At 42.5% G+C, this 15929-nt stretch overlaps 2 protein-coding genes and 1 pseudogene across 2 annotated transcripts in view; 1 reads left to right on the top strand and 2 right to left on the bottom strand.

The window, feature by feature from the left end:
- LOC117475663 (nuclear factor 7, brain-like) overlaps positions 1 to 15929 on the top strand; it is an 863632-nt gene that overhangs the window by 360517 nt on the left and 487186 nt on the right. The gene's annotated exons all lie outside the window — the stretch shown is intronic.
- LOC117475671 lies at positions 8404 to 10065 on the bottom strand (annotated as a pseudogene).
- LOC117475381 (odorant receptor 131-2-like) lies at positions 12976 to 15243 on the bottom strand. The gene is made up of 2 exons (XM_034121525.1): positions 15118 to 15243; positions 12976 to 13728 (listed from the first exon to the last, which is right to left on the bottom strand). The coding sequence occupies exon 2, from the start codon at positions 13717 to 13719 to the stop codon at positions 12976 to 12978; it is 744 nt and encodes a 247-aa protein (XP_033977416.1). The 5' UTR covers positions 13720 to 13728; positions 15118 to 15243.

The following is a 15929-nucleotide window of genomic DNA, read 5'->3' as shown; positions in this document are numbered from 1 at the left end:
GCTGCAGCAGACTCTGATTTCCCGGATCTTAGCAGGGTGCCCACCTGTTACCGGGACCTGAAAGAGGTTTTCAATAAGACTCGTGCTTCCACCCTGTCTCCCCATCGACCCTATGACTGCTCCATTGACTTGTTCCCTGGGACCTCTCCCTCTAAGGGACATCTCTACTCCCTGTCAGGCCCCGAGAGGGAAACTATGAAGAGATGCATTGACTCCTCCCTTGCTGCCGGGATAATTCGGCCTTCCTCCTCTCCGGCTGGAGCAGGCTTCTTCTTCGTCGACAAGAAGGATAAGACTCTTCGTCCATGTGTCGACTACAGAGGCTTAAATGACATTACCATAAAGAACAGGTACCCCCTTCCTCTTATCTCTTCAGCATTTGAACTATTACAGGATGCAAAGATCTTTTCTAAACTTGATCTTCGTAATGCTTATCATTTGGTTAGGATAAGGGAGGGGGATGAATGGAAGACTGCTTTCAACACCCCTAGTGGCCATTACGAATACCTCGTAATGCCATTTGGGTTAACCAATGCTCCAGCTGTTTTCCAGGCTCTGGTTAATGATGTTCTCCGTGACATGCTCAACCAGTTTGTTTTTGTCTACCTCGACGACATTCTCATCTTTTCTCCGGATAAGACGACCCACATTCAACATGTCCGCCAGGTATTGCAGCGTCTCTTGGATAATCTACTCTTTGTGAAGGCAGAGAAGTGTGAGTTCCACGTCTCCAACGTCTCTTTCCTGGGATTTGTCATTTCGGAGAACAGCATTCAGATGGACCCATCAAAGGTCAGTGCAGTCACGGAGTGGCCTACACCTTCCAATCAGAAACTTTTGCAACGATTTTTGGGCTTTGCCAATTTCTACAGACGTTTCATCAGAAACTATAGTTCTGTGGCTGCTCCACTGCATGCTTTAACCTCCCCCAAGGTGAAGTTCCAGTGGTCCCCCCTAGCTGAACAGGCTTTCCGGAGGCTTAAGAGGAGCTTCACTTCGGCCCCTATTCTCACGCTTCCTGACCCACTTCAGCAGTTTGTGGTCGAGGTTGACGCTTCAGATGTGGGCGTTGGGGCAGTCATCTCTCAAAGGTCGAAGAGAGACAACAAGCTCCACCCCTGTGCTTTCCTGTCTCGGAAACTCTCCCCAGCCGAGAGAAACTATGATGTGGGTAACAGGGAGCTGTTGGCCATTAAGGTGGCTTTGGAGGAGTGGCACCATTGGCTGGAGGAAGCCGAGCACCCTTTCCTAGTCTGGACCGATCATAAGAACCTTCAGTACATCAGGTCTGCAAAACGCCTCAACTCCAAATAAAGTTAAATTCTGATGCGCCGGTGACGATGGCCGCATCGTCTTTGTGCTCCTCTCCAACTTAAGGACAGTACAACGATGGAGCGAGGAGTCAGATTCAGCACTGCAGGATTGCTTTGCATCTACGGATTGGAGTGTGTTTGAGGACAATAACATCAACACACACACGGACACTGTCATCTGCTACATTGGGAAATGCATCGATGACGTGGTACCGAAGGTTTCTGTACGGACATTCCCAAATCAAAAGCCCTGGGTAAACGGTGAGGTGCGCGGCAAACTGAAAGCGCGCACTCTCGCGCACACAGCGGGAGATTTGGAGGAGTACAGGAAGTCTAGGTATGATCTCCGGAGAGCAATAAAAAATGCAAAGAGACAGTACAAAGACAAGGTGGAATCTGACTTCAAAGGCTGTAACACTAGGAATATGTGGGCGGGACTAAGGACAATGACTGACTACAAAGGAGCAGCGGGGGGTGCTGCGGGAGTGTCTGCGTGCGCATCTCTCCCAGATGAGCTAAACAGTTTTTTTGCACGCTTTGAGAGCAGCCAGGCTGTGGAGGTACAGAGGGACCAGGAGCTACACTGCCCTTTTGTTTTAAATAGGGCAGATGTGTGTAAATCCTTTAAAAGGGTTAACCCACACAAGGCTCCTGGACCTGATGGCATCCCTGGCCGTGTTCTCAGGGTGTGTGCAGTTCAGCTGGCAGAGGTGTTCACAGACATCTTCAACAGGTCCCTGCTGCAGTCTGTAGTCCCCACATGTCTTAAACACTCCACCATCATTCCTGTCCCCAAAAAGACAATCATCACCTGCCCCAACGACTACCGCCCAGTAGCACTCACCTCCATCATAATGAAGTGCTTTGAGCGGTTAGTCAAATTATTCATCACCTCCTCCCTCCCTGAATCTCTGGACCCCCTGCAGTTTGCCTACAGAGCAAACAGGTCCACAGACGACGCCATAGCCCTCACCCTCCACACTGCCCTCTCACACCTGGACCCGAAGAACAGGAACACATATGTGAGAATGCTGTTCATTGACTACAGTTCAGCATTCAACACCATTGTGCCCTCCAAGCTGGCCATCAAGCTCAGAGACCTCGGGCTCAACAGCGCCCTCTGTGACTGGATCCTGAACTTCCTGACGGGCAGACCCCAGGCAGTGCGGGTGGGAAATATCACATCCTCCACCCTGATTCTCAACACCGGTGCCCCTCAAGGCTGCGTGCTCAGCCCTCTCCTCTACTCCCTGTTCACCCACGACTGCGTGGCCACACACAGCTCCAACACCATCGTGAAGTTTGCTGATGACACGACCGTCATCGGCCAGATCACAGACGATGACGAGACGGCATACAGAGAGGAGGTCGAAAACCTGACATCTTGGTGCCAGGAGAACAACCTCCATCTCAACATCAGCAAAACAAAGGAGCTGATTGTGGACTACAGGAAGCAGCAGGGAGAGGGACACGCCCCCATCGCCATCAATGGGACTACGGTGGAGAGAGTCAAAAGCTTCAGGTTCCTTGGGGTCCACATCACTGAGGACCTGACATGGTCTCTTCACACCACCACCATCACCAAGAAAGCTCGACAGCGGCTCTTCTTCCTCCGCAGGTTGAGGAGGTTCAAAATGGATTCCAGGATACTCTGCAACTTCTACAGGTGCACGATAGAGAGTATCCTCACTGGCAGCATGACGGCCTGGTACGGCAGCTGCACCGACCTCGATCGTAAGGCTTTACAGAGGGTGGTGAAAACTGCACAGCACATCACCAGGACGGAGCTGCCATCCATGGAGGACCTTTACTCCCAGCGGCTCAGGAAGAAATCACTACGGATTATCAAAGACCCCCATCACCCCAGCCACAAACTGTTCTTTCTGTTGCCGTCTGGCAGACGTTACCGCAGCATCCTGGCAAGGACAAGAAGATTCGGAGACAGTTTCTTCCCGCGGGCAGTGAGACTGTTAAAAAATTGAACTGTTGAAACAACTTCAAACATTCATCTGCTACTCAGTAGTATGTATCTAATACCTAATATATATATATCATTCCAATAACTTGTATATAGACTCATACTGCACTATTCCACATCATAACTTTATTTCATTTTTATAACTATTATTATTTTTGTATTGCTCTTGCTCTTATTGTTATTATGTTATGTTATTATGTTGCATTGTTGGAGAAGCCTGTGACATAAGATTTTCAACTGCATAATTACTCTGTAGCTATGTCAGATTGACAATAAAGAACCTTGAACCTTGAACCTTGACAAGCCAGATGGGCCCTATTCTTTACCCGATTCAACTTCACTCTGTCATACTGTCCCGGTTCTAAGAACGCTAAAGCTGATGCTCTATCCCGCCTGTTTGATTCCGATCCAGCTCCTCGCACCCCCTCGCTAATCATTCCTCCCTCTTTTGTAGTGGGGGCAGTCACATGGGACATTGAGGAGAGGGTCAGGCAGGCGAGTGCTAATGTTTTGGTTCCCGACGGTTGCCCACAGAACCGGTTGTTTGTTCCTGACCCCCTTCTCTCCCAGGTCATCCACTGGGCACATACTTCCCTCCTCTCCTGCCATCCTGGCTTTCGCCGCACCATGTTCTTCATTAAGCAGCGGTTCTGGTGGTCCTCCATGGAGAAGTCGGTCAAGGAGTACGTGGCAGCCTGTTCAGTCTGTGCCCGGAACAAGACTTCCCGCCAGCCCCCTTCCAGTGCCACATCGCCCCTGGTCTGACATCTCGTTGGACTTTGACACAGGGTTGCCACCGTCCCAAGGTAACACCACTATTTTGACAATTGTGGATAGATTTTCGAAGATGGTCCATTTTGTCCCGCTGCCTAAGTTGCCATCTGCCAGAGAGACAGCAGAGGCAGTGTTGTTCCATGTTTTCCGTCTCCATGGTTTCCCTAGGGATGTTGTGTCAGACCGGGGTCCACAGTTTACCTCACAGTTTTGGAAGGCTTTCTGCTCACTCATCGGTGCCACAGTCAGCCTCTCTTCTGGATATCATCCGCAGTCTAACGGCCAGACGGAGCGGCTGAATCAGGAGCTTGAGACCTGTCTACGCTGCCTGGTGTCTCAGAACCCTGCCACGTGGAGCACGCATCTTATTTGGGTGGAGTACGCACACAACACTTTGCCTAGTTCTGCTACTGGTCTCTCACCTTTTCAGTGTGCCTATGGATACCAGCCGCTGCTGTTCCCCGACCTGGAGAGGGAGGTCAGTGTTCCATCTGCCCATGCCCTCATTCGCCGATGTCATCGCACCTGGAGCCGGGCCCGCCAGGTGTTACTACGGAGTTCAGCACGTTATAAGAGGATGGCCCATCGCCGACGTATCTCTGCTCCTGCCTACCAACCTGGACAAAGTGTGTGGCTCTCTACTCGAGACCTGCCCCTTCGAGTGGAGTCTCGCAAACTGGCTCCTCGTTTTGTGGGTCCCTTCCCAGTATCCAAGGTCATCAATCCTGTGGCAGTGCAGCTTCGACTACCTCGATCCTTGAGGGCCTATCCTACATTTCATGTGTCATGCATCAAACCGGTTAGAGTGAGTCCACTGGTTCCCACCTCCAGACCCCCTCCACCCCCCCGGTTTATTGATGGTGGACCTGTGTATACAGTGAAACGCCTCTTGGCAGTTCGACCTAGAGGCCGGGGACGTCAGTACCTGGTTGACAGGGAGGGCTACGGTCCTGAGGAGAGGTCATGGGTCTCCACCAGTAATATTAGTAAGGACCTCATCCAAGACTTTCAACGCCAACATCCTGGACTACCTGGGACGTCAGGTGCCGTCCCTAGAGGGGGGGGTACTGTAAAGCCCTAGCTAGCATGTTGATGTTTTGTTATTGTTCCTGTTTTCATTTTAGTTTCTCTCATTTCAGTTTCAGCTTTCCTGCCCCTGATTGAATTCCACCTGCTTCCCATCCCTAATTAGCCTCACCTGTGCCTCATTATCATCTCTCCCTCTGTCGACTTAGTCTGCATCCACATTCCCTTCAGTGCCAGTTCGTCTTAGTTATTTCCTAGCGTTCCAGCAGTGTTTTCCTTGTGACTGATCTCCCGTGTATCGTACCTTGGCTATAAAGACCCTTTTTTGCATCCTAAGCCTCTGTCTCTGAGTCGTGCTATTGAGTCCTCTACTTGTGTTCATTCAGTCGTTACAATTTCAGGACATTGAGGCTATACATTTTGTTGTTTATACCTTTTTTAAACCTTTTCTTTTAAATATTAAGCCTCTTCACTATTTTTCCTACTCTTCCAGTTTAACATTTCACTTTCAAGTTTTCAACAAAGTCATTGCAATGCATTTGAGCTGTAACAATTTTGATTCAAATCATTTCACTTTTCTGCATTTCTACGCTAAGTTCCGCAACACACTTACTTGGTTTTTGTAGCTAAAAGCAGCTACCATTCAGCTAATAACATATTCAGCTTTTTCTGCATTTTCAGCTAAATTCAGCAACAAATGTTCACAGTTTACAGCATTCGCACGCATTTTCAGCAGGAAATGCATTTTCTAGTTCTTCTTTTCTTTAATCTTCTTCTTATTATTTCACCCAATATTTTGGCTCTCAATAACTTCGGCCTACTTTCAGCTACAGAAACCATTCAAATATCATAATATTCAGCCTTTTCACCACATGATGGGTAACTTTAAACTTTTTCAAAATATTTTATACATTTTGAAATATTCAGCTTTTTAAACTCTTTTTTAACATGTAACTCAATGGGAGGAACCTTCAAATCGTCTTTGATATACACCGTGCGCGAAATGCTACTCCTTCCACATACTTTCCGCTAGAGACTTCATTCCAACTATAAAATGGCCACAAGACATGCAGTTATTAAACTCGTTCTTTAGATTTGTGATATCTTTTACACTTTTTGAGATATTTAACTTAGTTTGGAGCTTGGTAAAGAGGCCTTCTTCAGATTTTAACATTAGTGTGTATTGCGCAGCTCGTTAAGGCTTAAGGCCGCTACACACCAACCTGAGAGCAAAGAACGCGTACCGAAGGCGTCCCGACTTTTACGTCCGCTACGTCCGCTACGTCGCCTGCGTCAGCTACGCCGCCCGCCTACGCCGCCCGCCTACGAACACACCGCAAAGACTTCAGTTGACGAGTGGCAATAACTGTCCTTACCAGCAGGCAGCGGTAGTGTGTATTCGTCATTCAAAAGAGGCAACAACCGGAAGACAGACTATACATAGAGAGAAGAAGAACAGGCTGCGTGATATAAACAAACAACAAATAGCGTCTGGGTTCCATTTTCACTCTCTCTCGTCGATCGAAAACATGTAAACATAAAAAAGAAACTCTTGCGTCCGGGTGAGATGAAAATGAAAAAGATTAACCGTCTGTGTGTGCCTTCTTAATCGTTTGTTTTGGTCCCTCACTTCCGCTTCGCTTCTCATGCACTGACTCGCTAAGCTGAACAGCTAATCAGAGTGATTTCTTTGTCCCGACTTTCTTTGGCCTCCCGCGGCCGATTCAACATGTTGAATCGGCCGCGGGAGGCCAAAGAAAGTCGGGAGGCCGCGGGAGGTGTGAAAATGTGCCGTAAAAAGATGACGGTGCGGGACACACCAACCTGAGTAAGGCGCCGCGAATGCCCGACTGCCTCTGATGGCCTCTGACGGCCTCTGACGGCCTCTGACTCCCAAAATCGGATTGGTGTGTAGCGGCCGTAGGAAAACCTCTCCCTAATAATAATAACATCAAGCACAATTATTAAACAAAATGCCTCTTGAGGGCATGAAGTGACAAAAACACGCAGACTGGAGTCTGTGTGTTTGACTAGGCTGATTTTGACACATTTCTGGTGGATTTTGTAGTTTTACGGGATGCTGGATCATTTGGATTGGACAGATTTTCGAATAGGTTTACTTCAATGAGAAGATTTTGCTAAATTCTTCTTCTTCATTCTCTAGATGATAGGAAAGGAGGTTTGAAACTTCCTTTATAACCTCCTTTAGCTTAGGAAACACTGGATCTTCCTTCCTCTTCCTAAAGAAAGTGCTGTCCCACAATGCCTTGCGGCTGCAGCATTTACCGTCACACTACATTCACGGAAACAACCGATTCTGACCGAGAAATGATATCATCAAAGTTACGGTGCTTATTATGCATTTTAAAACGTATGTGGTAACTTGCTAAAGTGCTTTGTTTTGAACGTTCATCAGTATTATAATCAAAAAGAGAAATACGAACGTTAGTTTTTACTGAAATGATCAAATAAAGTCAACATTTCACAGAGTTTTTTGAGCTGTGTGGGGTTTGTTAAACTTTTAAAATATGTTTGAATGGTGATATACACAGTGATAGATGTTAAGGACTAACGTTTATAATAAATACATTTGTATTTATTTTAAGATCTTTTCATACAATCATACGTAATGGGATCATTTGTATTAATGTAGACCGGAGGGTGAGGGTGACAAGCATAAGTTTCACTTTCCTTTTTTATTTCAATTGTAACCTCGTTCATGAAGAATTTATGTTTCTCTGTTGTCCACGTTCATAAAGCATAAAACAACACCATAAGAGCTCGGTGCAAAGTATCTAAATGCCACCGCCGTTCTTATTAAACATCAATGTAGTCCACTTACTCCGCTGTATAGAAAACTGTTTCCCCACAGCAGACACACATTAATGACGTCCACTGGTGCATCATAAATACGTTGATAGTGAAAGTGCAGTCGGTTTCTCAAAGCACCGCAGTCTCTTATCCTAAATCCTTTTGAATTCTCCTATCCACTATCCCTTAACCCTGTGACGTTTCACACAGAGGTCAAGGAATAGACGATAGGAATAGACGATAGGAATAGACGATAGGAATAGACGATAGAAATAGATGTTGGGGGCTGATTTTTTGACTATTCGACTACAACCATACTTCAATGAGAAGATTTTGCTAAATACTTGACCTTTGAGCCTTTATTTGACTGTATATGTAGTATTCATACCAAATAAACAAAGTAAAAGTGAGACTATGGTTTTGTCTCCTAGTATAAATGTGTTTTCTAAGAGACTGCAGGCTACATGTCCGACACGGCGTTGTTCTCCAGGTGGTTTTTCCTCATGATGACTCGACACAGCAGGTATCTCCTCATGTACTTCCTGAAGTTCTGGTCTCTCAGTCCGTACACGATGGGGCTCACGAAGCGAGGGATAATCTGCACGAAGACGTACGAGGCGAAGCGTATGTCAGCGTGTCTTCGCGGCAGTAAAAAGAGCAGCGCCTGTTCGAACATGGGCCGAACGTAGGTCAGCATGCAGAGCAGAATCTGGAAACCGTGCAGCAGGATGGTGTTTTGGGCCTTCTTTGAATCCCCTTTTGCTCCTTTGGCTGCAAACAGGATCCTGAAGTAGGTGTAGAGCAGCGTGAGCCACACCAGCACGAGACACACGATGTGCGACGCGTCTCTCTTCTTCAAACTGTATGAACTCCTGAACACAAAGTCTCTGGCGCACAACACTTTGGACGTGAAGAAGCTGAGGGGCTCGGTGGCCAGAAGGAGGAAGAAATCAGGCATGATGGAGAGAGAGCTGACAAACCAGATGAGACTCATCAGGATGAAGGTGTTTCTCACGGTGCAGATCCTACAGTGGTGCAGCGGGAGGCAGATAGCGACGTAGCACTCCACCGCCATGCCGGCCAGATTGAGAGGCGTGTTGAAGGTGGCCATGACGGCGAGGATGAGGAGGAGGAGGCAGGAGGAGACGCTGAAGGTGTTAAGCGTGTAGATGATGATGTGCAGCAGCGTGGAGAGAGTCAGCTGCAGCATGTCGTTCATCACAAGGTGGATGAAGAGGATGTAGCGTGGGTTGGAGTAAAAGATCTGCAGGGGAGAGGAAATAAGTGTCAGAGCAAGGGGCACTGAAAAGGTGCAATTATATTAAGTTTAAATACACCTCATAACAAGCAAAGAACCTTTCAACACAAGGCAATTCATAGTGCTTTACAACAATTAAAGACATTAAGAGCATTGAGAAATAGTTCAGCAGAAACACATTATAAAATGGCATTTAAAAACACTTATTTAAAAGCAAGATAATAAAACATGAATAACACAGGTACATAAATAAAAGTTACAGTGCAGTGTGACATTATAAAAGTCTTCAGCCTGGATTTAAAAGTAGTAGTAGAGGAAATACAGTAAGTGCCAGAGCAAGGGGCAAGGTGCACTGAAAAGGTGCAATTATATTAAGTTTAAATACAAAATTAAACTTTGATGTTATTTATATAGCAGCTTTCAAAGTATAGTTACTATACTTTACACTATACTATAGTGCTTTCATATACAAATACACAGAGAGCAAGTTAACTAGACAGCAGAATCTAAACATGAAAAAAAAAACATGGGAAAAAAAAGAGTAAAACACATAGAAATAATAAAGCAAAAATACATAAATTATTTTAGTGGAACAGAAGAGGGATTGTGAGGCAGCATGTTTGAAATCATCTCCTCACACACACACTCATGGACATAGGAATAGCCTATTTGAAGATTAACAACAACTTTGGTAATCATTTCAGTCAAATGTAGTACAAATATTGACATTACAACACACTGTGAATGAACACACAACACACCTGGTGCTTCCTGAAGGTGTGTATCAGGGTGCCGTTGATGTAGTTGATGGAGATGCAGAGAACCGTCACGATCACGTTCTTGTAAACGGCCTCGGCGAAGCTCCGAGAACCCGGAGAGGTGGAGTTCAGAGACGAGACGTTCATGATTATAACGAGACAATCCTTCCTGAAAACAGCATTTATTCACATTTAAGTGTTACTACTACTGCTAGTAATGCAATACATATGATTAACAATAATAACAATAATATAAATATAAATAATATGAATAATACAATTAGATATAACAACAATAATACTAGTGATAACAATAATAATAGTAATAATAATAACAAAAATACTAACATATCGTGAAAATTATAATAATAATACTTTTCTTTTTTTATGCCTCTTAAGGACCTCAAAAACACATTAAAAAAAATAAAAATTAAATCACATGATCAATTAATTTGGGATTTTCTGTACCAGATCTGTTCAACTTATTCTAAAGATATCTCTTATGCCCATTATAGAAAACATGCCAATAACAATTGTGCTAAGAAAATAATAATAGTACAACTACTACTTCTTATACTAATTACAATAATTATAATCATACTTCTAATAATACTACTAAGACTACTACCAATAATATTAATAATAATACAAAATGTGATTGCCTTATAAGCTCCTCAAAGACATTTCATAAAAAAATAAATCATACGAGACGCACTGATACTTATTTAAACTGTTCTAAATCTTATTACTTTAAAATGTACTCATCTTATTCTAAAAATATTCATATATTGACTTAAATATTTGTTGAGTTTTTCGTGCACACAGCCACAACCTTTTTTTATGTTTACGAATGCAAGTGAAGTGCACAATCAAATGTCCACTGCAGACAAATGGTTTACACATATTAAGTCTCTTGAAATTAAAACGTCAAAAGGTATTTCGGTAACACTTTAGATTAGGGTACACATATTCACCATCAACTAGTTGTTAATTAACATATTAGAGTCAAACTATAGCTTATTTGTTATGAACAAGACTTCACTTTAAAATAGGGAATTCTGAGTTAGAAATACCACATTTTTTGTTATTTTGACACAATTAACACTTGTAGTTTCATGTCTTGTTACATAAGAATAGACCATATTTGTTAAGTGTTATTATGAGAGAATGCCTTATTAGGCCCATATTGAGCATATTAAGACCCAAACTCAAACACAACAACTTCCTTGCAATAAATAAGCAGTAATTAGAGGGTTATTGAGGAAAAACTCTTAGCTAATGGCTTATTACTTGTAGAATATGGTCATGTAGAATAAGGCCTTAATACGTGTTTTATAATGACTAATAAAGAGCCAATATACTGCTAATATTCATGTTAATTAACAACTAGTTGATGGTGAATATGTGAACCTTAATATAAAGTGTTACCGATATTTCCTACTGAGTCATACATTATACATTTTTCCATTTACTAAAAAACATTTCTTAATCTGAAAAGTATTTATTTTCACACACACACACACACACACACACACACACACACACACACACTGTACCTACCAGCAGCCGTCACATCACTGCAGTGTGTCGTGTGTTCAGGCAGTTTTTATAACGACATATGGATACAATTGGGATTATGTTGGGCCAAACAGTGTGTGTGTGTGTGTGTGTGTGTGTGTGTGTGTGTGTGTGTGTGTGTGTGTGTGTGTGTGTGTGTGTGTGTGTGTGTGTGCGCGTGTGTGTGTGTGTGTGTGTGTGTGTGTGTGTGTGTGTGTGTGTTACATGATAACAAATGAAGAACATTCTCCAAGCAACATTCTGAAAAAATGTTCAGGATGTTATTGAGGCCTGAGATGACAGAAAGTGTTTTAGCAAATGTTCCTTTAATGTGATACAGTATCTTAACAAAGGTGGAACGTTTTTCCTGCAACATTCTTAGGATGTGTTTTGGACGTTGTTGGGGTAACACATTAAAGATGTTCTTTATAAAACGTTCCCTCAATGTTACATAATAACAAATGAAGAACATTCTCCAAGAACCATTCTGAAAATGTTTTCAGGATGTTATTCTTTTTTTATAAAACGTTCCTGTGATGGCAAATATTAACACGGTCATGGTCAACGTCAGATTTATTTGTGCTTTAAAAAACAAACTTGTTGCATTTGTTTGAAAAGGATGTTTTAAAAAATCTGATATCACCATATTTTCCTTTTGAAAAAAGCAAACAAGCACGTAATTCATGATAAGCTGTAAGCAGATTGTAATGGCAATTTTTACAACAACAACACCCATAAAATGGCTCCTACACAGATATTGCATGTTTGCGGTGGCATGAGTTCCCAGCTAGACATTTTTGGTTCTCAAAAAATTCTGAGAATGTTACCATTCATTGTTCTAGGAATGTTTTCAGCGGGACGTTTTACTTTGGTTCCCAGAATGTTCTTCTGAAAGGTAGGATAACGTTCTTTCAAAACATTCTTGAAATGTTTGGTGATAACCTTCTTAAAATGTTTTTGATAACCTTCTTAAGATGTTTTTGATAACTTTCTTAAGATGTTTTTGATAACATTGTTAGAACATTATGCCCTGAATTCTTAAAACGTTTTCAGCGGAACGTTTTATTTTGGTTTCCAGAATGTTCTTCTGATAGGTAGGATAACGTTCTCTGAAAACATTCTTAACATCTTTGGTGATAACTTTCTTAAGATGTATGAGCGCATTGAGACAATGAATAGGACGTATAAAAACGAATTTATGCATGCCAATATTCACTTACATGCACTTATAATCACACTAAGGTATGTAGGCCCACAGTATTCCTAATATCATATGTGTAAAATATCAGAAAATAATCACACTTTTTTCTGACTATAAAGGTTGTGTCTCGTATGTAGGTTCTGACTGTTAGATAAGCTATCTGGCCGTCTGTGGTTTGCTGCGTATAAACAGTGTCCGCTGTTTATGCATATTGGATAAAAATCGAATACTTCCCGCTGAAAACATTCCTAGAACAGTGAATGGTAACATTCTCAGAATGTTTTTAGAACCAAACATTTCTAGCTGGGTAAGTATTTCCTCAGGTACTTCCTGAACATCTTGTCTCTCAGCCCGTAAACCAGCGGACTGATGAGTCGAGGCAGAACGTGGATGAGTATTGAAATGATGAAGCGAATGGTCAGCACTCCTCTGGGGAAAAGAAACGTGAGACCCTCGATGGATAAGAAGAAAACATATGTCAGCATGCAGAGCAGCAGCTGGAATCCGTGCAGCAACACTGTGTTTCTCGCCTTTTTATTATCCGCCGCCGCTAACTTCGCTGCGCAGATTATCTGGAAGTACGTGTAAAAAAGAGTGAGCCAAATGATCACCAGACACACGATGTTGGACACGTCTCGCCTCTCTTTAAGCATGGGGTTTCTGAAGATGTTTGCACTGAAACAAAACACCCTGGAGCGAAAGAAGTCCAGGGACTCGGTGGCCAAAGCGTTGAAAATATCCGGAAGTACGGTGAGGAGTCCGATCAGCCACATGAGGCCGATAACGGCGTATGTTTTCCGCACCGTGCAGATGAGGGAGTGTCTGAGAGGGAAGCACACGGCGATGTAACACTCCACCGCCATCACAGCCAGCGTGAACGGGTTGTTGACATTGGATAATATTGCGATGCTGAGCAGGAACATGCAGAAGGAGACGTTGAGCGTGTAGACGATGTAACTCAGGACATGGACCAGAGTGAAGGTGGTGAGCAGGATCATGTCGTTCAGAACCAGGTGGATGTACAGGATGTAGCGAGGGTTCATGTTGAAAACCTACAGGAAAAGAGACAAATATATATCAAATCAAATCAAATCAAGGTTTATTTATAAAGCACATTTAAAAGCGATTTTTGGTCGAGCCAAAGTGCTGTACATGTAATAACTACAATCACATAAAAACACATTTCTATAATCATAATAAAAGACAATAAATTACAACAGATATTTAAAAAAAAAAAAAAACACAGAGAAAAGTCAGGAGTCGTGCTCCGCTCTGACTAAAAGGCCAGGGAGAAGAAGTGTGTCTTAAGAGTAGATTTAAAAACCCCTAGGGTCTGGGCCGACCTCACATGGAGGGGCAGAGTGTTCCAGAGCCTCGGGCCAGCTGCTGCGAAGGCTCGGTGCCCTCGGGTTTTGAGCCTGGTCTTGGGCACTACCAGCAGCAGCTGGTCAGCAGACCTTAAAGCTCTTGTTGGGGTGTAGTGCTGGAGGAGTTCAGCTATATAGGCCGGAGCCAGCCCATGTAGTGCTTTAAAAACAAATAAAAGCAGTTTAAAATCAATTCGGAACCAAATTGGAAGCCAGTGCAGTGAGGCCAGAATTGGGGTGATGTGGTCACGCTTTTTGTGGCCAGTGAGTAGACGTGCAGCTGCGTTTTGGACTAGCTGCAGGCGTTTAATTGACGCCTGGTCCATACCCACGTACAGAGCGTTGCAGTAGTCCAACCTCGAGGTAACAAAGGCATTAATAACCCTTTCCAGGTCCTCAAACGATAAAAACGACTTGGTCTTGGCCAATAGTCGTATTTAAAAAAAGCAGGTTTTGACTACGCTGCTGACCTGCTTATCGAAATATATATATATAATATATACTATATAATCAAGTGTTAAATCAGACTTTAGTTCCACCTGGAGTAAATTCACAACCTACCCTGCAGTATACAAAGTCATTCAAACTAGCTGCACCTTTACCAGCTTTGAGAACACTTTAATGATCAATCATTATAAAACATATCATATATATTATTCTGAAATGGACCAATCTGCACAATGACTACTTTTACTGTCGCTTCTTTTACTATATTTTGATGATAATACTTTTCTACTTTTACTTGAGGAACATTTTGAATGCAGGACTTTTACTGTAACAGAGTATTCCTACACTCTGGTACTTCTACTTTTACTCAAGTACAAGATCTGAGTACTTCTACTTTTACTCAAGTACAAGATCTGAGTACTTCTACTTTGACTCAAGTACAAGATCTGAGTACTTCTAGTTTTACTCAAAAACAAGATCTGAGTACTTCTCCCACCTCTGCTGAAGTTGCTATATTGTTATAATAAAGCTCCTTATAAAGACATAGAAACATTGCTATTTTTCTAATTACAAAAGCTCCAAACAACGCATTTTAAACATCCATTCACAAGTGTTAAATGTATGTACCTGGTGTTTCCTGAAGGTGTGCACCAGCGTGCCATTGATGAAGTTGATGAAGATGCAGAGAACCACGGTGACAACATTCTTGATTATCGCCACGTTCAAATTGTCCCGGTACACGACGGTGGTGAAATTACTCATGAGGAGACAAGCTGAGAAAACAAAAAGAAGAGATACAAAACAACGTCAAGATGATGCAAACATAATGGACAAAAAGTTCTACAAATGGAAATAAAACAACAAAGTAGGCACTTAACTAAGAACTACAAAACAACTACAAAAACAGCAAAGATTTGGTCAAAAAGGAGTTTATGAAATGTTGGGTCTGCATTATTTTCTCAATTGTTATCAAAGGTTTAACAGACAATATAGTGATCTTCAAAGTATGGCTATCAAAAAACATATAATATAAGTAATGCTTGTTATTTATCAGCAGTTCAAAGCGCTTTTACCAGAAATTAATATATAATTACAAAGGTTTACAGTGTTCAATTATAAAAAACATCTATTAGATTTGCTCTCATTAAAGATTTAAATGTGACACCTCCAACAACGCAACATACGGTATAATGAAGACATTAAATAATAAAAATGGCGTAAAACAAAGTGCAACTAAATTAGTGTTGAATAAGGGCTCAAATTCTGAAAATTAAGTAAGATTTAAAGAAAATAGGCATATTTTTTCCAACAATTAGATTTGCTCTCATTCCATGCTGTTGTGCGGAAGAAAAGGTCACGTTCCAAATCATGCAGTATAATCATAAATAAAATAGTGCAGGTAAAATGTTTCATAACATTTTTTAATTCTTAAATTTGTA

This window comes from Trematomus bernacchii, unplaced genomic scaffold (assembly GCF_902827165.1).
Source record: "Trematomus bernacchii unplaced genomic scaffold, fTreBer1.1, whole genome shotgun sequence".
In the NCBI taxonomy this organism is placed as follows: domain Eukaryota; kingdom Metazoa; phylum Chordata; class Actinopteri; order Perciformes; family Nototheniidae; genus Trematomus; species Trematomus bernacchii.
The sequence above is the reverse complement of the archived record's forward strand: the minus strand, read 5'-3'. Positions and strand labels throughout refer to the sequence as shown.

Coding starts and splice junctions, on each gene's coding strand:
- LOC117475381 (XM_034121525.1), bottom strand. CDS start 13,719: ATGAACCCTCGCTACATCCTGTACATCCACCTGGTTCTGAACGACATG.